The sequence below is a fragment of the Helicoverpa zea genome, chromosome 6, assembly GCF_022581195.2.
Source record: "Helicoverpa zea isolate HzStark_Cry1AcR chromosome 6, ilHelZeax1.1, whole genome shotgun sequence".
NCBI lineage: Eukaryota > Metazoa > Arthropoda > Insecta > Lepidoptera > Noctuidae > Helicoverpa > Helicoverpa zea.
The window spans coordinates 3,805,398-3,821,154 of NC_061457.1; the positions used below are offsets into that span (position 1 = coordinate 3,805,398).

The following is a 15,757-nucleotide window of genomic DNA, read 5'->3' on the forward strand; positions in this document are numbered from 1 at the left end:
ATAGCTTGTAGGGAAACTACTTGGTCTCGGGACTATTACCCACGTCCCTCGAGAAAACTACTTACAGCCTATATCCTTTCCTGTTCATATTCCTCAGGCTTCAGGCTATCTGTGTATCAATTTCATTTAAATAGGTTCAGTTATTTATATGGTACGATAAGGATAAGTCTAGAGCAGTCGCACAAAGGTAGGTATTACCTACCTATATGTTCATGGTGTGTATGTGTGTGGCCTTCTCCTTGTGAGAGGAGGCCTGTGCCAGCAGTGGGACGATAAAAAGGTTGTAACAGTATGTTCACGGTGTAAGTCACGGGAAAAAAGCTCTTGAATTTCACCTACCATGAATTTATTTCATGTGAATGACAAGGAAAATGAAAACCACTGAAATAATCTTGGTATTTATTATTTTTATTCTCTTTAACAACACATACTCAATATTTTACAGAAACGTATATGACAATCAGAGTAGTAACATAGTAATAAGTTTTAGTATTTAAATGCGAATATTAATAATTCCTGTGTACCACTGTGATACCATCAAAAGAAAAGTTTTATAATAAAGAGTTTTTATTTCAGTTAAATCAACAAAAACGAGATTTGTGTCTAATACGATAAAATTGCACATGTTTTGTGTAAAGCGCATTAACTAAATTTATTGCAAATTAACATTAACTTGAGTTAATTAAGCTATCACATATTCCGTAAAGTTAACAATAAATAAGTAACACGTAACATAATCACAGCAAAGTGAACATTGGCTAACAAAGAAAGTAGGTATTCATTTATCCCTAAAATCGATTATCAATTAGTGACTGAATTATTAACTTACACGATCTAATGAGATCTCATTATTTCCTAATACAAATAAAAACGTCCCTATGACGCGACAACTATCGTTATTCACAATTTTATTTACAAACTGACTAGAAAGTCCTCTAAGGAGTTCATTATTTTTGTTTACATCGTTTATATTTCTATCTCATTACTTTAGTCTTAATAGGTCAGCGTTCGGGAGCTGCTGTGACTCTGAAGCATTTGGCACATTCCCAGCATTATCAACTTTTAAGACAGATTAACAGTTTCCTTATTTGCTATTTTATTCTTTGCTTGATAAAAATCTGAGTTTGCTTCTGAAATTATACATTCTCTAAACGGACCACTGCTCGGCGGCCGGCAAGTTAAATGATAAATTATTTATATCCGAATGTAGGTACAATATTTACACAATTGATTTTCATGCGTTCGTGAGGCTAAAATCGCTTAGATACATACAATAGTATAAATTTCTCACCTAACAAATACATTAATTTTAAGCATATGAGTAACAGTGTTTAAAATTTATTTTATGTCTATAGTCCAGCTTACAGATTAAAAGTCGAACGAATCTTCGAGTGTCAACGTGATGTCATAAAGAAGTCACACATCGTATACAACGGTTTACAAAAAAGACATCGTTACCTAATACTTAGTAGAACACATATACCTGTCGGAATGCCCCAGTCGGGACACGCTGTACAGTTACATATATCACGAAACTATTTTAGTCCCTCGCGTAATATCATGCAGTCATAGTCTTTGTCTAATATCTTTGGTGAGTTACTCCGCAACTGCATCCGCACTACCACGAACACTAAATTGTACTAAATTGAAACAGTCTGAATCACTTATAAGCTCCGCCGACGGCACTCAAGTTGGTAAAGTTCACTGTCGCTCCGACTCGGCGGCGCTCTGTGAACCTTAAATGGGTGTGGGGAGCACTGTGAAGTCCTGGAGCGCGTTTTTGACGGTCTCGTAGATGGGGCGGTTCTCGTCGGGGCAGTAGCCGTCGGGCGAGCAGAGCGTCTGCAGCTTGGTGAGGTACGAGTCGAAGTTGTCGTGCGCCGGCTTGTCGGCGCCGGGCGGCGGCGGCGCCCCGGCCGGGCCCGCGCCCGCCGGCGCCGCGCCGCCGCCCGGGATGCGCACGTGCTCCAGCAGAGTGATCACGTTGTTCCGCAAGCTCTCGTAGTATTCATTCAGATTATTGTTGCGTTGTATTAACGTCTGATTCTCCTGAAAGACCAACCCACAGTTCAACACCCAGCTCCTACTGTCTCCAGGTTAAGCAAAACGGGCAAATAATAAGATTTTGACTTGAGTGGCTACTTAACGATGGTGGTACCAAATTATAAAAATATGTTGGTACTCACAAATAGGTGTTGTGTTAGTAGCACTCAAAGTTGGATGTTTCGAGCCATGACAGTACCATCTAAGTTATCAGACAAAAATTTTGGATTATAAATCTTTAATGTGATGAATTAAGATTTTTTAGCTCGTGGTTATATCTCTCTATGCAGCGCCAAAAAGCCAAGAATAAACAAAATATGATTCAAAAGTAATGTAATGAATGATGGACCTGCTTGAGGTCTTGTTAAAACTTGTATGTCACTTACCCTATCTCCATGTGAAAGGTGTGTCTCCATAGCGTTGATATCTGATTTGAGCCGCATCATCTGCGACTCTACGCGCGCGTTCTCTCGCTGCAGTTCCGTAATCTCCTGCTCGAGGGTCATCAGATCCTCGCCGTTCCCCGTCTGCATATTCATCTCCATCCCTGAATTCCAGAACATTATCTGAAGTAAGTTTGTGTGATCTTAATCATATGCTCTCAAATTAATATTTTAAGTCAGAAGTCAAAATGAATTTCGCTATTAAGGATGGACAAAATGGGTTTTTACCTGTATATGGCTTTGGGTACAATGGTGTGATATCGTCCGGATATTTGGGTTTCTTTGGTTGCGGCGTGGGCGTCGCTGCGCCTGCCACCGGGCAGCCAGACAGCGAGCGGTGCGTTAGAAAGGATCCGTTGATGTGTCCCGATCCGTCACAACCAGGCGTCGGGCAGTTGACTCCGTCGAACTTGATAGCCGAGGCGGCCGCCGCTACAGCTGCCTTGTGTTGCTCCACTGTGCCACCACTTTCCAGCACTCGCATTTTATTGCGGTTCGCGATAGGGCACCCCGATGCGCTGGGGAACCAAAACCAAGCATGTTAGCACATCTTCTTGTTGCCACTCGCACAATCTACCATACTCTCTACACTCTACACAAACATCTACTTTCCACTGAGAATCAGTCTTACCTTCGATGTGACAAGAATTTCCCTGTAGCGTGTCCAGATCCATCACAGCCCGGTATAGGGCATCTAAGCAGCGTGGAAATAACCAAGAAACTTATTGGATTACAGAAGATAAGCGGGTTTGTCTAAATACTTCTTACAATATATTCGTACTGAGTTGGAAGGTCAGAGGTATGAAAGCTATGCGCGTGTTAATTGTGGAACTCCTAGAAATTCAATGCCGTACATAAATTACGACAATACATTGAATATAATTAGTTGGAACCAGCTCAGATGTCGAGTGTCGTATTATTCTGTGTGATTAGAATACATGTGAATGCAGTAAATTACTGACTCGTGTAAGTAATTTGCTGTGTAGCGAGCGACTATTTATTAAACAAAATGTTTTTTTTTTTATGATCTGTTATTAAAGTTACGATGACAATAGAGATAAAGAGCAATTACTTGGAAATCGCAGAAAAAAAAATATTTTCATCAGACTATCACCTAGGTACCACACTCTCAAGTATTCCTAAACATTCCATAATTAAATAGTTTATTTGACAAAACCCAAAACTCTACATTCAATAACAAAATTTTGAGACAAGAGCGCGACAATTAACAGACCATCTAATTTGCATCAGCACCATAACAGAGTGAAGGCGAACTCACCTGAGCGGCTCGGAGTCCTGTCCGTCCCTGGGCTTGCTCTTGGGCTTGTTGGCTCGAGGGCAGCCGGACAGCGAGCGGTGTGACGAGTAGTTGCCGGTAACGTGCCCGGAGCCGTCACAGCCGGGCGTGGGGCACTTGAGCTCCTGGGAATGCGGCTGGAGCTGGGAGCGGTCGGCGCGCGGACAACCGGACAGGCTGCACATAAACAAACTGCTTACAATGGCGTGCGGGTGCAGCGAACTGTAGCTTGCAGATGCTCGCGTGGTAGACATAGATTCCTGACAGCTACGGGGGGACCCCATCAAGCCCTTGATTTTGGGAACTTTGTTGGGCTGGATGCATTTTGCTACATGGGAGCCATATTTCAAACACCAAAAATACTGACACTTCATCTGATGATCTCGAAACCTTATGGGCACCCCTTGGTTTGCAGCTATGGAGAAATTGTCACGATTTAGATAGAGAAACCTTGTGGGCACTTCTTGGTGCTCAGGTAACGTTGTAATAATGTAGTTTGGGGACACAAGTAACAATATAGTGAACGAGGTATCGAAATAATTGGTCAGTAGATTCTCTTGTACAGCATATAAAGTCATCAATGCCAAATGTTTCGGTTGCGATACGGTTGGTTCAAACGGTCCTTATTAGGACTACTAGAACTGGTTCCGCGATAATATTTTTATGTTATGCCCGGGTGGTAATGTTGCGTTCTATTTTAGTTAAACTTAGTACCTACTTTGTAATTTTATTTCTTCTGCGGAACATTTCGTTGTTGTACGTACGTACTGTACTTAGGCTAATTTAAAAAGTGCGCATGTTTAAATGCATCGATTTAATTTAATAATTGATAATGAAGAGTTAATGAGTCTGCTGATAACTAACTTTTTTATTTGTTCTAATTTCTAAAGATAAATAAAAAACTAAATGGAAGTAGTTAAGCTACTCCACATAAATAAGCTAATTTACTTAATTCATTTTGTGTTTTTTGTTTGCACGAATTGAATATTTGATTTATGACTGGCTCTAATTAGGAGTTAATGTACTAATTAGGCTTATATAAACTTGCGCATTTAAAGCAGCTTCAGATGTATCATGTGCTGTTATTTCTAGATGTATTAATTTTTGTGTGCCTTAAAAACTTCATAATTTTATTTCCCCAAACTTTTTTGGGAGGTGGGATTCCACTATTTCTATATTTTTGAATTTTTGACAGATTTTGTATAGAAAATAAGTCAAACCACTATATTTGTTCCTCAGATAGATATTGACTGATCATTGAAAAATCAGCCCTGAGGATAATTATTAGGTACTATTCCGCATACGAATGATCGCATCACATCTAGAAGTCGGCTTAAATATTTTTTGGCATTAGTTAATTGACTCCTTCAGATAAGTAAGTACCTAATTGAATTAACATATTAACGATCATGTTTATAAACAAACATGTACCTACCTCACTAACCTCATATAATTGCAGTTAGCGAACGAAAAACAAAACAAACTCAGATTCGCTCTAAATAATTTTATGTGCCACAATTGATTGCAACATGAACGAAATAAAACTCATTTTATAATTTATGGTATTCGTAAAAATAGTTCGACTTGGCATGCATCTGTTAGTTTTAGTTCTAATGTATTTCGATTTAAATTTAGAACACTCACACGGACATTTTCATATTTCGAATGCCCATAAATAAATAGATGTAGCTACTATATACTAGTAAAGAGCTTTGAATGAAAACTTCTTGGAGATTTTTATTTGCTAAGTTTAGGATTAGACAATTTATAGTGCCCAATACAACATCTAATATCTATAATAAGATATATACGCAAATACATGTCTAGATGTGTAGTACGTGGGCTGAGCTGCACATTATGATTCTTAGCACACATCTGTTTTGTTAACGCGCTAATTGATAGAAAGGCAACATTAGAAACCGCATGTGGATTGGTTTTATGAAAACATTTATAGTAGAAAACCCAACTATTTTGTTCTTATCATTAAGGAAACTGAATCTGATTTCTAACTTACGCATGGCCTTGCGTAGTAGACGTACCTGAGTATATAACGGCTAAAATATATGGTCACATAAGAAAATAAGTACAAAAAGTGTATCTACATAAATGACCGTGTCCAAAGAGATTTGAATATGATATCTACACGGAGGTATTTACATAGCTACGACTATTAGCATGTAGGCGCGACATTGTTCTGTCATTGTTTATGTACTGATCTTTTGAAAACAAAAGTGTAGTAACGAATTCACAAGCCACTGTGTCATACGCAACGTACGGTATGTAAATAAAGATGCAAGCGATCTACGTATGCTACCACGTAGAAGATTGCTTGATAAAAATGCACCTTATCGCTTACGTTATAAGTTGAAAAATGTTAAAAAGACACGATTGTATTGTGTATAATGTAATTTTTATCAGGTAGGCGATAATACATTTGGTTATAGGTGTATCGGATAATGCGAGCATGTCGTGACGTAGCCTCTGTCATAGTATATTCCACGTTTTCTTTATCAACCTCTTTTGTTTATTTAGTCAAAGTAGTACTTTACGTATTAAAATAAATATTAATCTAAGTATTTGCACACAAGGAACACGCATATAGTGTTAGAGCAACAAGGCGTAAAACAATGTTATAGTACGATCGGCGACGAGGAATATTAATAAAGGCATGCGGTTAGTTTGCATCAAAATCCCGTGGGACGCCGCCAATTGGCGCGGAAATGCGCAAATTGTCGCTCAGGGGCGCAATTGTGAACGCTCTACATAGCCGTGCAAACGTCAAACATCGAACACTCTTTGTTTTGAATAAGTTTGAAAACAAATATTCATAATTTCCTCAATGCTAATAGGCATTCAATTAATTTTGAAATAATTCGAAACTGTTACAATTTTACCTATTGTTCGATTGGATTTGGCATTATACCATAGACTCGAAGATTTTTGTGTATGTTATTCAATTTGTCATTCTAATAGATTAAAATCTTCTTAAAAATATTTGTTCTTATACAGAAGAAAATACCAAATACAAAAAAAAAAAAAAAACTAATATTCGATGTTCAAAATTAGCACGGCTGCAGACATTGCAACCGCGAACTCGTATTCAGCCAGTGATTGCCGCTTGCCTGCGGTGCGTAGCGAAGTTGCCAGAAATGTGGCCGGAGCCGTCGCAGCTCTCCACGGGGCACTGGATGAGCTCCCTCGACTCCCGAATCCGGTAACTCAGTTTCCCATAAAAGTCGTCGCGGTGATAGCTAGCGTGAATAAATACAACGTAACAGTAATGAACCAAAAAGAAAAACAAAACCATTTGTTTGTTAAAATAAAAAGCAAATAAAATATTATTCAAGGTCTCCAAAGTTACTGTTTCCCGTAAATATAGAAGTCATTAACCCAGCGAAGAAACATAACAGAACTACAGAAAAGTTTGTAAACTAAAAACTTTGCCTCCAAAAATGTTATCTAGTACGTGAAGCGAAGTTTTTGAATGTTTACAAAGTTGGTATTATTAGCCACCTCGCTGTTGTGTTTACGTATTGGATGATAGGAAAACTATAAAAAGTTTTTAGAACACAACAAAAGTGATATAACAATTTTAGTTCTTACCTATTTCGCTGCATATCTGCGCCGTCGTTAATATAAACGGCAGGAAAGTGGCACAAAAATAATTTAAAGTGTGTGTATCTTATCGTTCGTGTATAGTTTATCTGGCGTGCGCGCTGGTGGCACGACGCGCCTGCGCGGCCGCCGCCGGTATATTTAGACTGGTCCGCCAAGTGTGACTTGTGTTGCGTTCGAAAACTTGCACTAGAGTTATTCTAACCTAAAAGTATTACTTCACGCTTTATTCATATTCTAATTGAAAAAAACGCGCTACGTGGGATACAAGTATTTGTATAGATAGACATCGGCTATTTTGGTGAATTAGTGCGGTGACTGACTGTTCGTATAATAAATAACCTGATAAAATACTGTTTTTATGCCGTTTTCCCTAGAGATATTATTTTCCTACATTGTGTACCGATACTGAAATTCATTTACCTAATAACGCCCGGGAAAAAATAAATTAATAATTCAAATTATATTATGTCAAAATGTAGCATACCTAGTGTGGCCATGATAAAAAAGTATGAGTATTGGGTACCTATTTAAAATAAATCGGGGAAATATATTTTTTGGGCAAAAAAATAATAATTATGGAATTATAAAAAAATATAATTGATGACGAAAATAAATAATTAAAAATATATAATTTTACAAAATATATTTATTTATGACCTTAATTTTGTTTTATTTTAAATACCTAATAATTTATTTTCAAGTTTTGTTATCACAAACGATCATCATTTTCATAATCATTCACTGCGTGCAACTAAACGCACCATACCTTCATACAGTTTGGCGCCTATTCTCAACCCAAGACATGCGAGTATTGAATGTTTTCACATACGTCACACTATTTTGCGCGACCAACAAAAGAAAACACGTTATAAGATTTCAATACAAGCCGAGAAGAGCACATTTGTGCCACAGCTGCGAAAGGGTCCTTTAGACCGTTTTTTTGTACGAACCGTTTTTATAATTGAATAATAAAGTAAGTAGAGTAAAAAAAACATAAGTCTTGTCGGCCTTAAGCGAGTACTGGCTGAATAATTTTTGTTTCGTGTTCGTAATCAGAACTTTTAAATGTCACTAAGTCACGTGAAGTATTGGAAGAACCAATTAGGTATATGCAATAGGTTAAAGTGATGATTGTGTTACTAATTATACGATTTAATGCTGTATTGTTATTCAAGAGCGGAACACTGCAGTAGTAAGTAGTTCGGTAAATACAATACTGGAATAAGGCTAAAGGACCTATTTCCACAATTATTAAAGGAATCCACATTGAACGATTAATAGAGACCCTCGTTCACACTATGAAATGTTTAGTAATTCGTTTTGTATTTTTTATATTATAACGTTAGCAAGTGTGAGTTAAAAGTGGAAGGGCAATAAAGTTCGTATTTTATGTACAAGTAAGATATTATGTTAATAACATTATAGTACGGTGATTTATTATCCAAGACTAGCAGCTAAGTATCTATTTACACGGAGCGACTGCCGTCTGACCTCCGCAACTCATAAAGGACAAGTAATACTAGGTAATATTAAGTATCTATATCTAGAGCTAGTCTCACATTGCTTTTGCCGTTTGAGATAGTCCTATGACCTCTATAATCCAAAAGGAATGTTAATCTGACTAATTTTTGACGGCAACAGATCATCGTGCATCGTATGCTTGTTTTGCTTGCGCCATATCAAATGGGAAGGGATGGTAGTACCTCCTAGACTCCTCTGCTCACCCAAGAGATGTCTTATTAGACTGAAGTATAATGAATCTGAATGTCACCAGCCTCAGTAGTTCCAGACTTCACACCTTTGTAACCCTTTAACCTAGTTATGATCTGTGGGAACATAACAATATTTATATTCACCTGCTATCTTTAGGCTTGTCGTGCGGGGCGTGAGGGGGCGGCATGTAGCACGGCGGGGAGTAGGGTGGCGCATGCGGGGGGTACGCGGGCGGCGGGGGGTAGGCCCCGCATTGGTACTGGTAGCCCCCGTAGCCGGCTGCCGCAGCCGCCGCGGCGTAGTCCGGCTGAGCGAGCCCGTAGCCTGCCACGGGATGTGGACTGACACCGCCGTAACCTATGGAGGAGAAAAATCTTCAGTCTGATGTAAAACCTTCCCTTATTTGAGGACTGTTAAGAATATCTGTACTCTAGAGAAGAATTTTACACAGGAACAGGCGTGTTATAATGAACAGGAACGGTGAACCTACGTTCACTTTCTCATGAACGAGAATACGGAATATTTTATTCCATAATAATTATTTCAACCCCACGAGATCGCATGAATTATAATTATTCCAAAAACATCGCAAGCAAACTTTTGTGTACATTATAAAATTACGCCCACTCATGTTTTACCTAAGGCGCGAGTACACTGTATACAGTGCGATGTGAGCGCCGTGAGAATTCAGTAGCTATTATAAATTTTAATTAAAGCTTCGTACACAGTGATCCGCAAAGCCGCGGTGTTCTGGCATGTAACCGCACGGCGCGGCACCGCACGCCTGCCTCGCCCGAGGTACGTCACCGCGCGAGTACAACGCATGGGAGTCATTATCGCGGTCGCGTTTTAATTTGTACGACGTGTTTAACGGCACCAATGTGCACGAGCCCTTACGAGGGGTAACATGTAGCGAATATGGGACATACGATAGCTTGTATAAAGGATTAGATTAAATTAAAACAAAATGAGGTAAGAATATTGTATGCTCTGTAATAATTTGCTTAATGAGTGTTCTTACCGGCGGTGTCTCGATGGTAAGCTTCTAGGTATGGATGGCTGCCGCCGCTGTCGGGAGTTGATTCTCGACTGTAGGACACTCCGCCGGGGAAACCTCGACTGTTGAAAAAAAATATAAATTAGAATTCATTCAAGATAAAGTGTTTATGAAACCTATTGAACAATTAGCCTCACCTATGTGGTAAACGGGAAACGCTAAGGTCGAGGGTCTGGCCCTGCGGACTGGGCACCTGGGGGCTGGCTGTGAGCTGAGGCGAAGCTCCCGGCTGCGGGCTGCCTCGCGCTCCGCCCCCGCTGCCACCACCGGCGCTTGTGTACACCGGAGATGCGTATGGACCCTGTTATGAAAATTTATTTAGTTTGGGCAATAAGTTAAAAGGGCCGATTGTGTTTTGACTAGTCCTTTTTATTTGTCTATTCTCACCTGTGGACTACCACTAGAAGTGGAAAGATCTATGGCGGGGCGAGGATCACGAGGATCCCGCGGCGTGGGGCTGCGCGGTCGCTGCGCCTGCGCTGCGGCGATCTTCACCGAGAGGTTGATCGCGGAGAACCCGGGCGGGACGCCGGGGCCCATCGCCGCCACGGCACCCACGGCGCCCACGCCGCTACCAGCCTCGTAGTGGTACATTGGTCTGGTGGGACACGGCCAATTTTGATATTTTCGAAGGAGTTAAAATAAAACCGAAAATCTACGTCGTATTTCAAGTGTCTTTAGCAATCCAAATTTCAAAAGATGTATTTTAGGATCTAGGCATCCCGTTTACCACATAAGCGTTTGGCACTAGTTGTTCGTGACCTACCTAGGATATATAGGTCCGGAGCTGGTTTCTTGTTCAGACTGGTCAGTTTTCATGGGGGTGGGTAGGTGCGGGTCGTGGTAGCGCTCTTCCTCCCAGCCGTAGGGCCTCTGGGGGCACTGCGCGGGGTCGTAGCGCTCGAAGGCGGGGGCGCCCTCGTAGCACCGCGACTCGTAGCCGTACCGCGCCTCATTCATTTGACTACGGACGGAATTAACGATTCATACTTCTAGAAGGCACCTATTGTTATACCCTATACCTAAATAGTGGCTGATGGATTGATGATCAGTATTATCTACTTATTCATTGCTATTGATAAGTTTGTACTATATCCAAAAGAATAACGTAATGTTATTTCAGCTGTAGCCTAAGCCACACGATTATAATTTTCTAAATAATAAGCCTTTCTTTTAACTTTCAAGCCAATTACACAAACGTAATGACTTGCTCTTTCCTTAGTTCAATCTTGCAAGGCTGATTATAAACGCGAGACTTGATTTTGCAATATATAACCCGTAATTTTAATTGTATCTTTAATTCAGAAACGGTGTGTTATCAAAAAAGTCTTCTTATCAAATTACCTGTAGGACCGCACATGGTCATCGGGCGGTCGCTCGTAAGGGGACCTCTGGTCTGGCGGCGCGCCGTAGCCGGCATGGCGCGTCTCCATGCTGGGGGAGTCGCGCTCGGGCTCGGCGGCCTCGCGCTTGGGCACCAGCAGCTCGCCCTCTCGCTTCACGGCGGGGCTGCGAGGCGAGGCCTCGCGATCCCGGGATATGCTACCCGAAGAACTCGCTACACTCTCCTGGCTGATCGCAATGGGGGGCTGCGATATTGAACTGTGGGACACTGGAGACAATATGCTGGTGTTACGAACTGTTTTACGTTTAAATGCAGTATTGGGCTGGTGTTACGAACTGTTCTGTGTTTAAATGTTGCATTGAACGGGAAATAACGAGTTCTGGAGTTCTCTTGCTGCAATATATATGTATTTAAAGGGGGTTTCAAGGGAGATTTTTTTACATTGAGGAGAAAGGGAATAATGGTAAACCTGCGCCTTTCATCTGTCTGGTTTTGGATTGGGAAGGGATTGTGAAAAGGTTTGTGGTGTTATAGGTGGTTTCAGGAGGGATAGGAATTTTACTTATATACTACATATAAATAAAGTACATAAAATAAATAAAACACTGGACTGAGGAGGTCAGACAGGGCAGTCGCTCCTTGTAAAATACTGGTACACAGCTGCATCTGGTTAGACTGGAAGCCGACCCCAATATAGTTGGAAAAAGGCTCGGAAGATGAATTTATGTAAATACATAAAGTAACGATAGGACTACTCTTATACTAAATGCTGTAGTACTAGGTAAGTCAGAAGGCGGCAGTATCTCACCTGAGGGCCTGGCTCTCTGAGACCTGGCAGCGGCTTTGCGCGCCGCGGCAGTGGGGCACCCCGACAGGGAGCGATGCGTGCTTCGGTTGGAGCTGACGTGGCCGCGCCCGTTGCACCCCGGGGTGGGGCACTTCAATATCGTCTCGTGCAACGCCAATACTAAACAAGAAAATCATTGTGTTAGGGCACCAAAGTGGTAAAGAATTGATTTCATTGTCCGACGTTCATAGAAATTAAGGCAATTATTAAATAAAATTGGATTTAAACTATGATAATCCAAATGAATCTTCGTCAAATCGAAGGTGTCTTTAACATTGCTTGTAAATAGGAGTATGTGTAGTACAAAAGTCTAAAATTGACTAATAATTACGAACTAACAAATAAACCGAAATAAACAATTTAAAACCAATAACAACTAAAATCAAGCAAACGTTAACCAAAACCTAAGTAACTAACAGAACTCTCTTTCTATAGCAACATATGCTAAATCATAGAAATAACGCAACTCAATCGGTGAAGCTCAACTGTTGTTAATGTTAAGTTCTACTTACTCTCTGGAGTGACTTTATCCTTTCTTGGACATCCTGACAGACTGGAGGAACAAATCATCATCAGTAATGCTATTTTTGTGAGGTACATACGACCATATAATGTAGGTAGAATGAATAATCTATTAGTATGTCATGGATTGGATTTTAAAGAATGCTGAATACCTGTGTTAATACACTACATTTATTAATTAGAGCGCCTCTATAAGCTCGATTATGCACCGTTCAAACTGGCCTGTGCAATTCTATCTGGCAAGCAGTCCGACTCTCGCAAAGGGGTTAGATCTGTTGATTGCGTCGAGCTATGCTGAAAATCATTGAATCATCGACTCACCTCCTGTGGTGAGTGTATAGGCCGGTGACGTGGCCCTGCCCATTGCACCCGGGTGTGGGACACTTGTTGCCTTCTGTGAACAAATCGAGCGGTGCACAAATTAGTGTTTTCCTGATGAGCGGGTGGGGGCGTGCGCGCGCGATCGATACGGACGGGCGTGCCGCGGCCGGGGCGTACCTGCGCGGCCCCGCCCCGCGTGCCACCCACCCCACGCACAACTTAAAAGAAAAAATAAAGAACGCCAAGCGGCTGCGCGCGGACTACCAATTTTTCTTTCAGGAGTTGCGGGGCGGGCGCTAATGCCCCGCCCACCGCCTGTCCTGACCCGTTTTTATTGCTCGTCGCCCCGACATAAACCCAGCTATCGCCCAGCAACATGAGGAAAACGCTTAGGTATTTTATGTACCTATGTACGTTATCGACTTAGGTGGGAGTATAACCTTATTGTGACCGTCTCCAACTAAATTATGGCGACGTCTTACAAATGAGAAATGATTTGTTGCCAGCTTTTGTTACGCTACGTATGTAAACGTATTTACTTAGAATAGTAGTAGCAAATGAAGGCTAGACAATCGCGGTATGTATAAAGTAAACGATGTTTTATTAGTACACGTTACAATAAGCAATGTTACATGACAGCTGTAGTGAGCATCGACCCGGCTACGTTATGAGATATCGCGAGACGACCTTGAAACAAACTTGGAGTTAGTTGATAGCGCGGAGTTGTACGTTATGGCCAGGTCGTTAAGAAAGTTTGGGTATCGTTGTTTGAGGTGAGTGCGGCCGGTACCTCGTGCCGGCGGGGAGAGCGCGGTGACCGGGCGCGAGTCGCGCGCCGGCTGCGCCGAGGGCACGGCGCGCGCCTCCTGCAGCGCCGTGGCGGCCCGCGACCCCGCGCCCGCCGGCTGCAGCACCGTGTACTGCTTCGAGCCCTTGTGCTCCTTCCTGTCGTGCTCGTTCGAGTACCCTCCGAAAGGTTCACTTGGCAGCGACGAGTTATGAATCCTGTGCTTCACTTCAGCGGGCGGCTTGAACGCTGACTGCGTGGAATACGGCAACGCGGCCGTCGCCGCCTTGTAGGCATTATACAAAGACTGCTTATTTACAGACACCATTTCACCTTTTCGTTTTGGCTTAATATCTCTGTCGTCATCGTACTTATCGTCACATCTATCTGACATATCTATTTCAAGTTCGTTGGAAGACGAATCGACGAGCTCATCGAAATTTGGAGCACCATACTGAGTGGACTGTCTACTTAGTCTTTCGTAATCTTCACACTTTTCTATTTCTATTGTTATGAGGTTAGTTTTGGTTTCGTGGTCACTGCCAATGCCATTCATGTGCTGGGCCTGGTGACGCGAGAAGCTTTTTTGTGACATGTCGGACGACTGTGAAGGGGAAGACGGTATTTTTTCAGAACGTTTATCATCAAAAAGGTTTTCAAAGCCGTTGGCATCTTCGTTTTCATCACCGCTATGCGACTGGGGTTGTTCCCGGGTCCAGTTGCCTGAGAGGGTTCTTAGCGCGGCTTGCGTCTCGCGGATGAGTGTTTCGTCATCTTCCTCAGGCTGCCGCAAGGTCTGCGGCCGGTGCATAGGTAACGGTCGCCGGCGCACATCGGGCTCTTCTCGTCGCTCGTCATCTAGAAGCCGTCGTCTTCTCTTGCCATGGATTTCCTCTTCGTCCATGGAGCCCTCACTACTGATGCGCTCCAGGCGTCTATCGTTAGTTCTAAATGTTTCTACATCCACACCGAACTCCAGCCTCCTCTTGTTGATCTGAGACAAGGAGGCTTGCGTAGTTAGCGGCACCGTCCTGAAACAATTGGCATAGTCAGTAACATCCCCGGGCCCTGGACACAAACATTATATAATAACACCAAATAAATAATGAATCATTGTACTTGCGATTCCATTTTCCATCCACAATCAGAAATTTTTACGCGGAAATGATTCTCGGCGTTTCCAATCGACGTATCACATTAGAAGCACTTTGTTGTTATTTATATTTGCACAAAAATCGTTCCCACGTAAAAACCATTTCACTCAAGAGCTTTCAGACCAAATAATAAGTAGTTTCGTCATCGTTGAAGTAAGTCTAAGAAGAAATCGGCGATTAAATGCGGTTAAAATAATTTAGTTTTCATCAAGCAGTACCTATGTTAAGTTTATATAAAGATTATCAATAGTAGTGTATTCGTTAGAGCTAGGTTATTTTTCATGTTTTTTAGCCGACGCTTAGTTCTAGTAATTAACGACGAAGTATAGAGTATGAAATGATTACCGCCAGAGTCTGAGAACGTCGCACCACGCATTTTGTTTCGATGACTCGCGTTATATTTTAGTTATTTCTCGCTTTCAAACTTTTTAACAGTAAAATTAAACTTTGGACAAAACTTTTCCAGAAAAGTTTTAGAAGTAAGTATGTCAACTTGACTATTTTTGTTTACTTTTTGTTGTTTTTAATGGCTGTCAGGTTATTTGGAAGAGGTTGTATACTTTACGCAGAGTTTTATAAAAAGAGTTTTTGTAGCGCTATGGTATGCTTT

At 41.6% G+C, this 15,757-nt stretch overlaps 1 protein-coding gene across 1 annotated transcript; it reads right to left on the reverse strand.

Moving 5' to 3' along the window:
• Positions 1-387: 387 nt before the first annotated feature.
• LOC124630901 (myelin transcription factor 1) lies at positions 388-15,523 on the reverse strand. The gene is made up of 16 exons (XM_047164943.1): positions 15,493-15,523; positions 13,997-15,061; positions 13,207-13,279; positions 12,876-12,916; positions 12,325-12,483; positions 11,516-11,783; positions 10,938-11,135; positions 10,559-10,769; positions 10,309-10,472; positions 10,136-10,233; positions 9,258-9,471; positions 3,766-3,975; positions 3,118-3,180; positions 2,715-3,004; positions 2,430-2,590; positions 388-2,049 (listed from the first exon to the last, which is right to left on the reverse strand). The coding sequence occupies exons 1-16, from the start codon at positions 15,521-15,523 to the stop codon at positions 1,738-1,740; spliced, it is 3,558 nt and encodes a 1,185-aa protein (XP_047020899.1). The 3' UTR covers positions 388-1,737.
• Positions 15,524-15,757: the final 234 nt, after the last annotated feature.

Bases quoted from the DNA above. Each gene is read 5' to 3' on its own strand.
- LOC124630901 (XM_047164943.1), bottom strand. From the start codon at position 15,523: ATGCGTGGTGCGACGTTCTCAGACTCTGGCG. The intron at 13,280-13,996 runs GTACCGGCCGCA...ATTTGTTCACAG, and splicing joins GCTCTCCCCGCCGGCACGAG to AAGGCAACAAGTGTCCCACA. The intron at 2,591-2,714 runs GTAAAAACCCAT...TCTGGAATTCAG, and splicing joins GTACCCAAAGCCATATACAG to GGATGGAGATGAATATGCAG.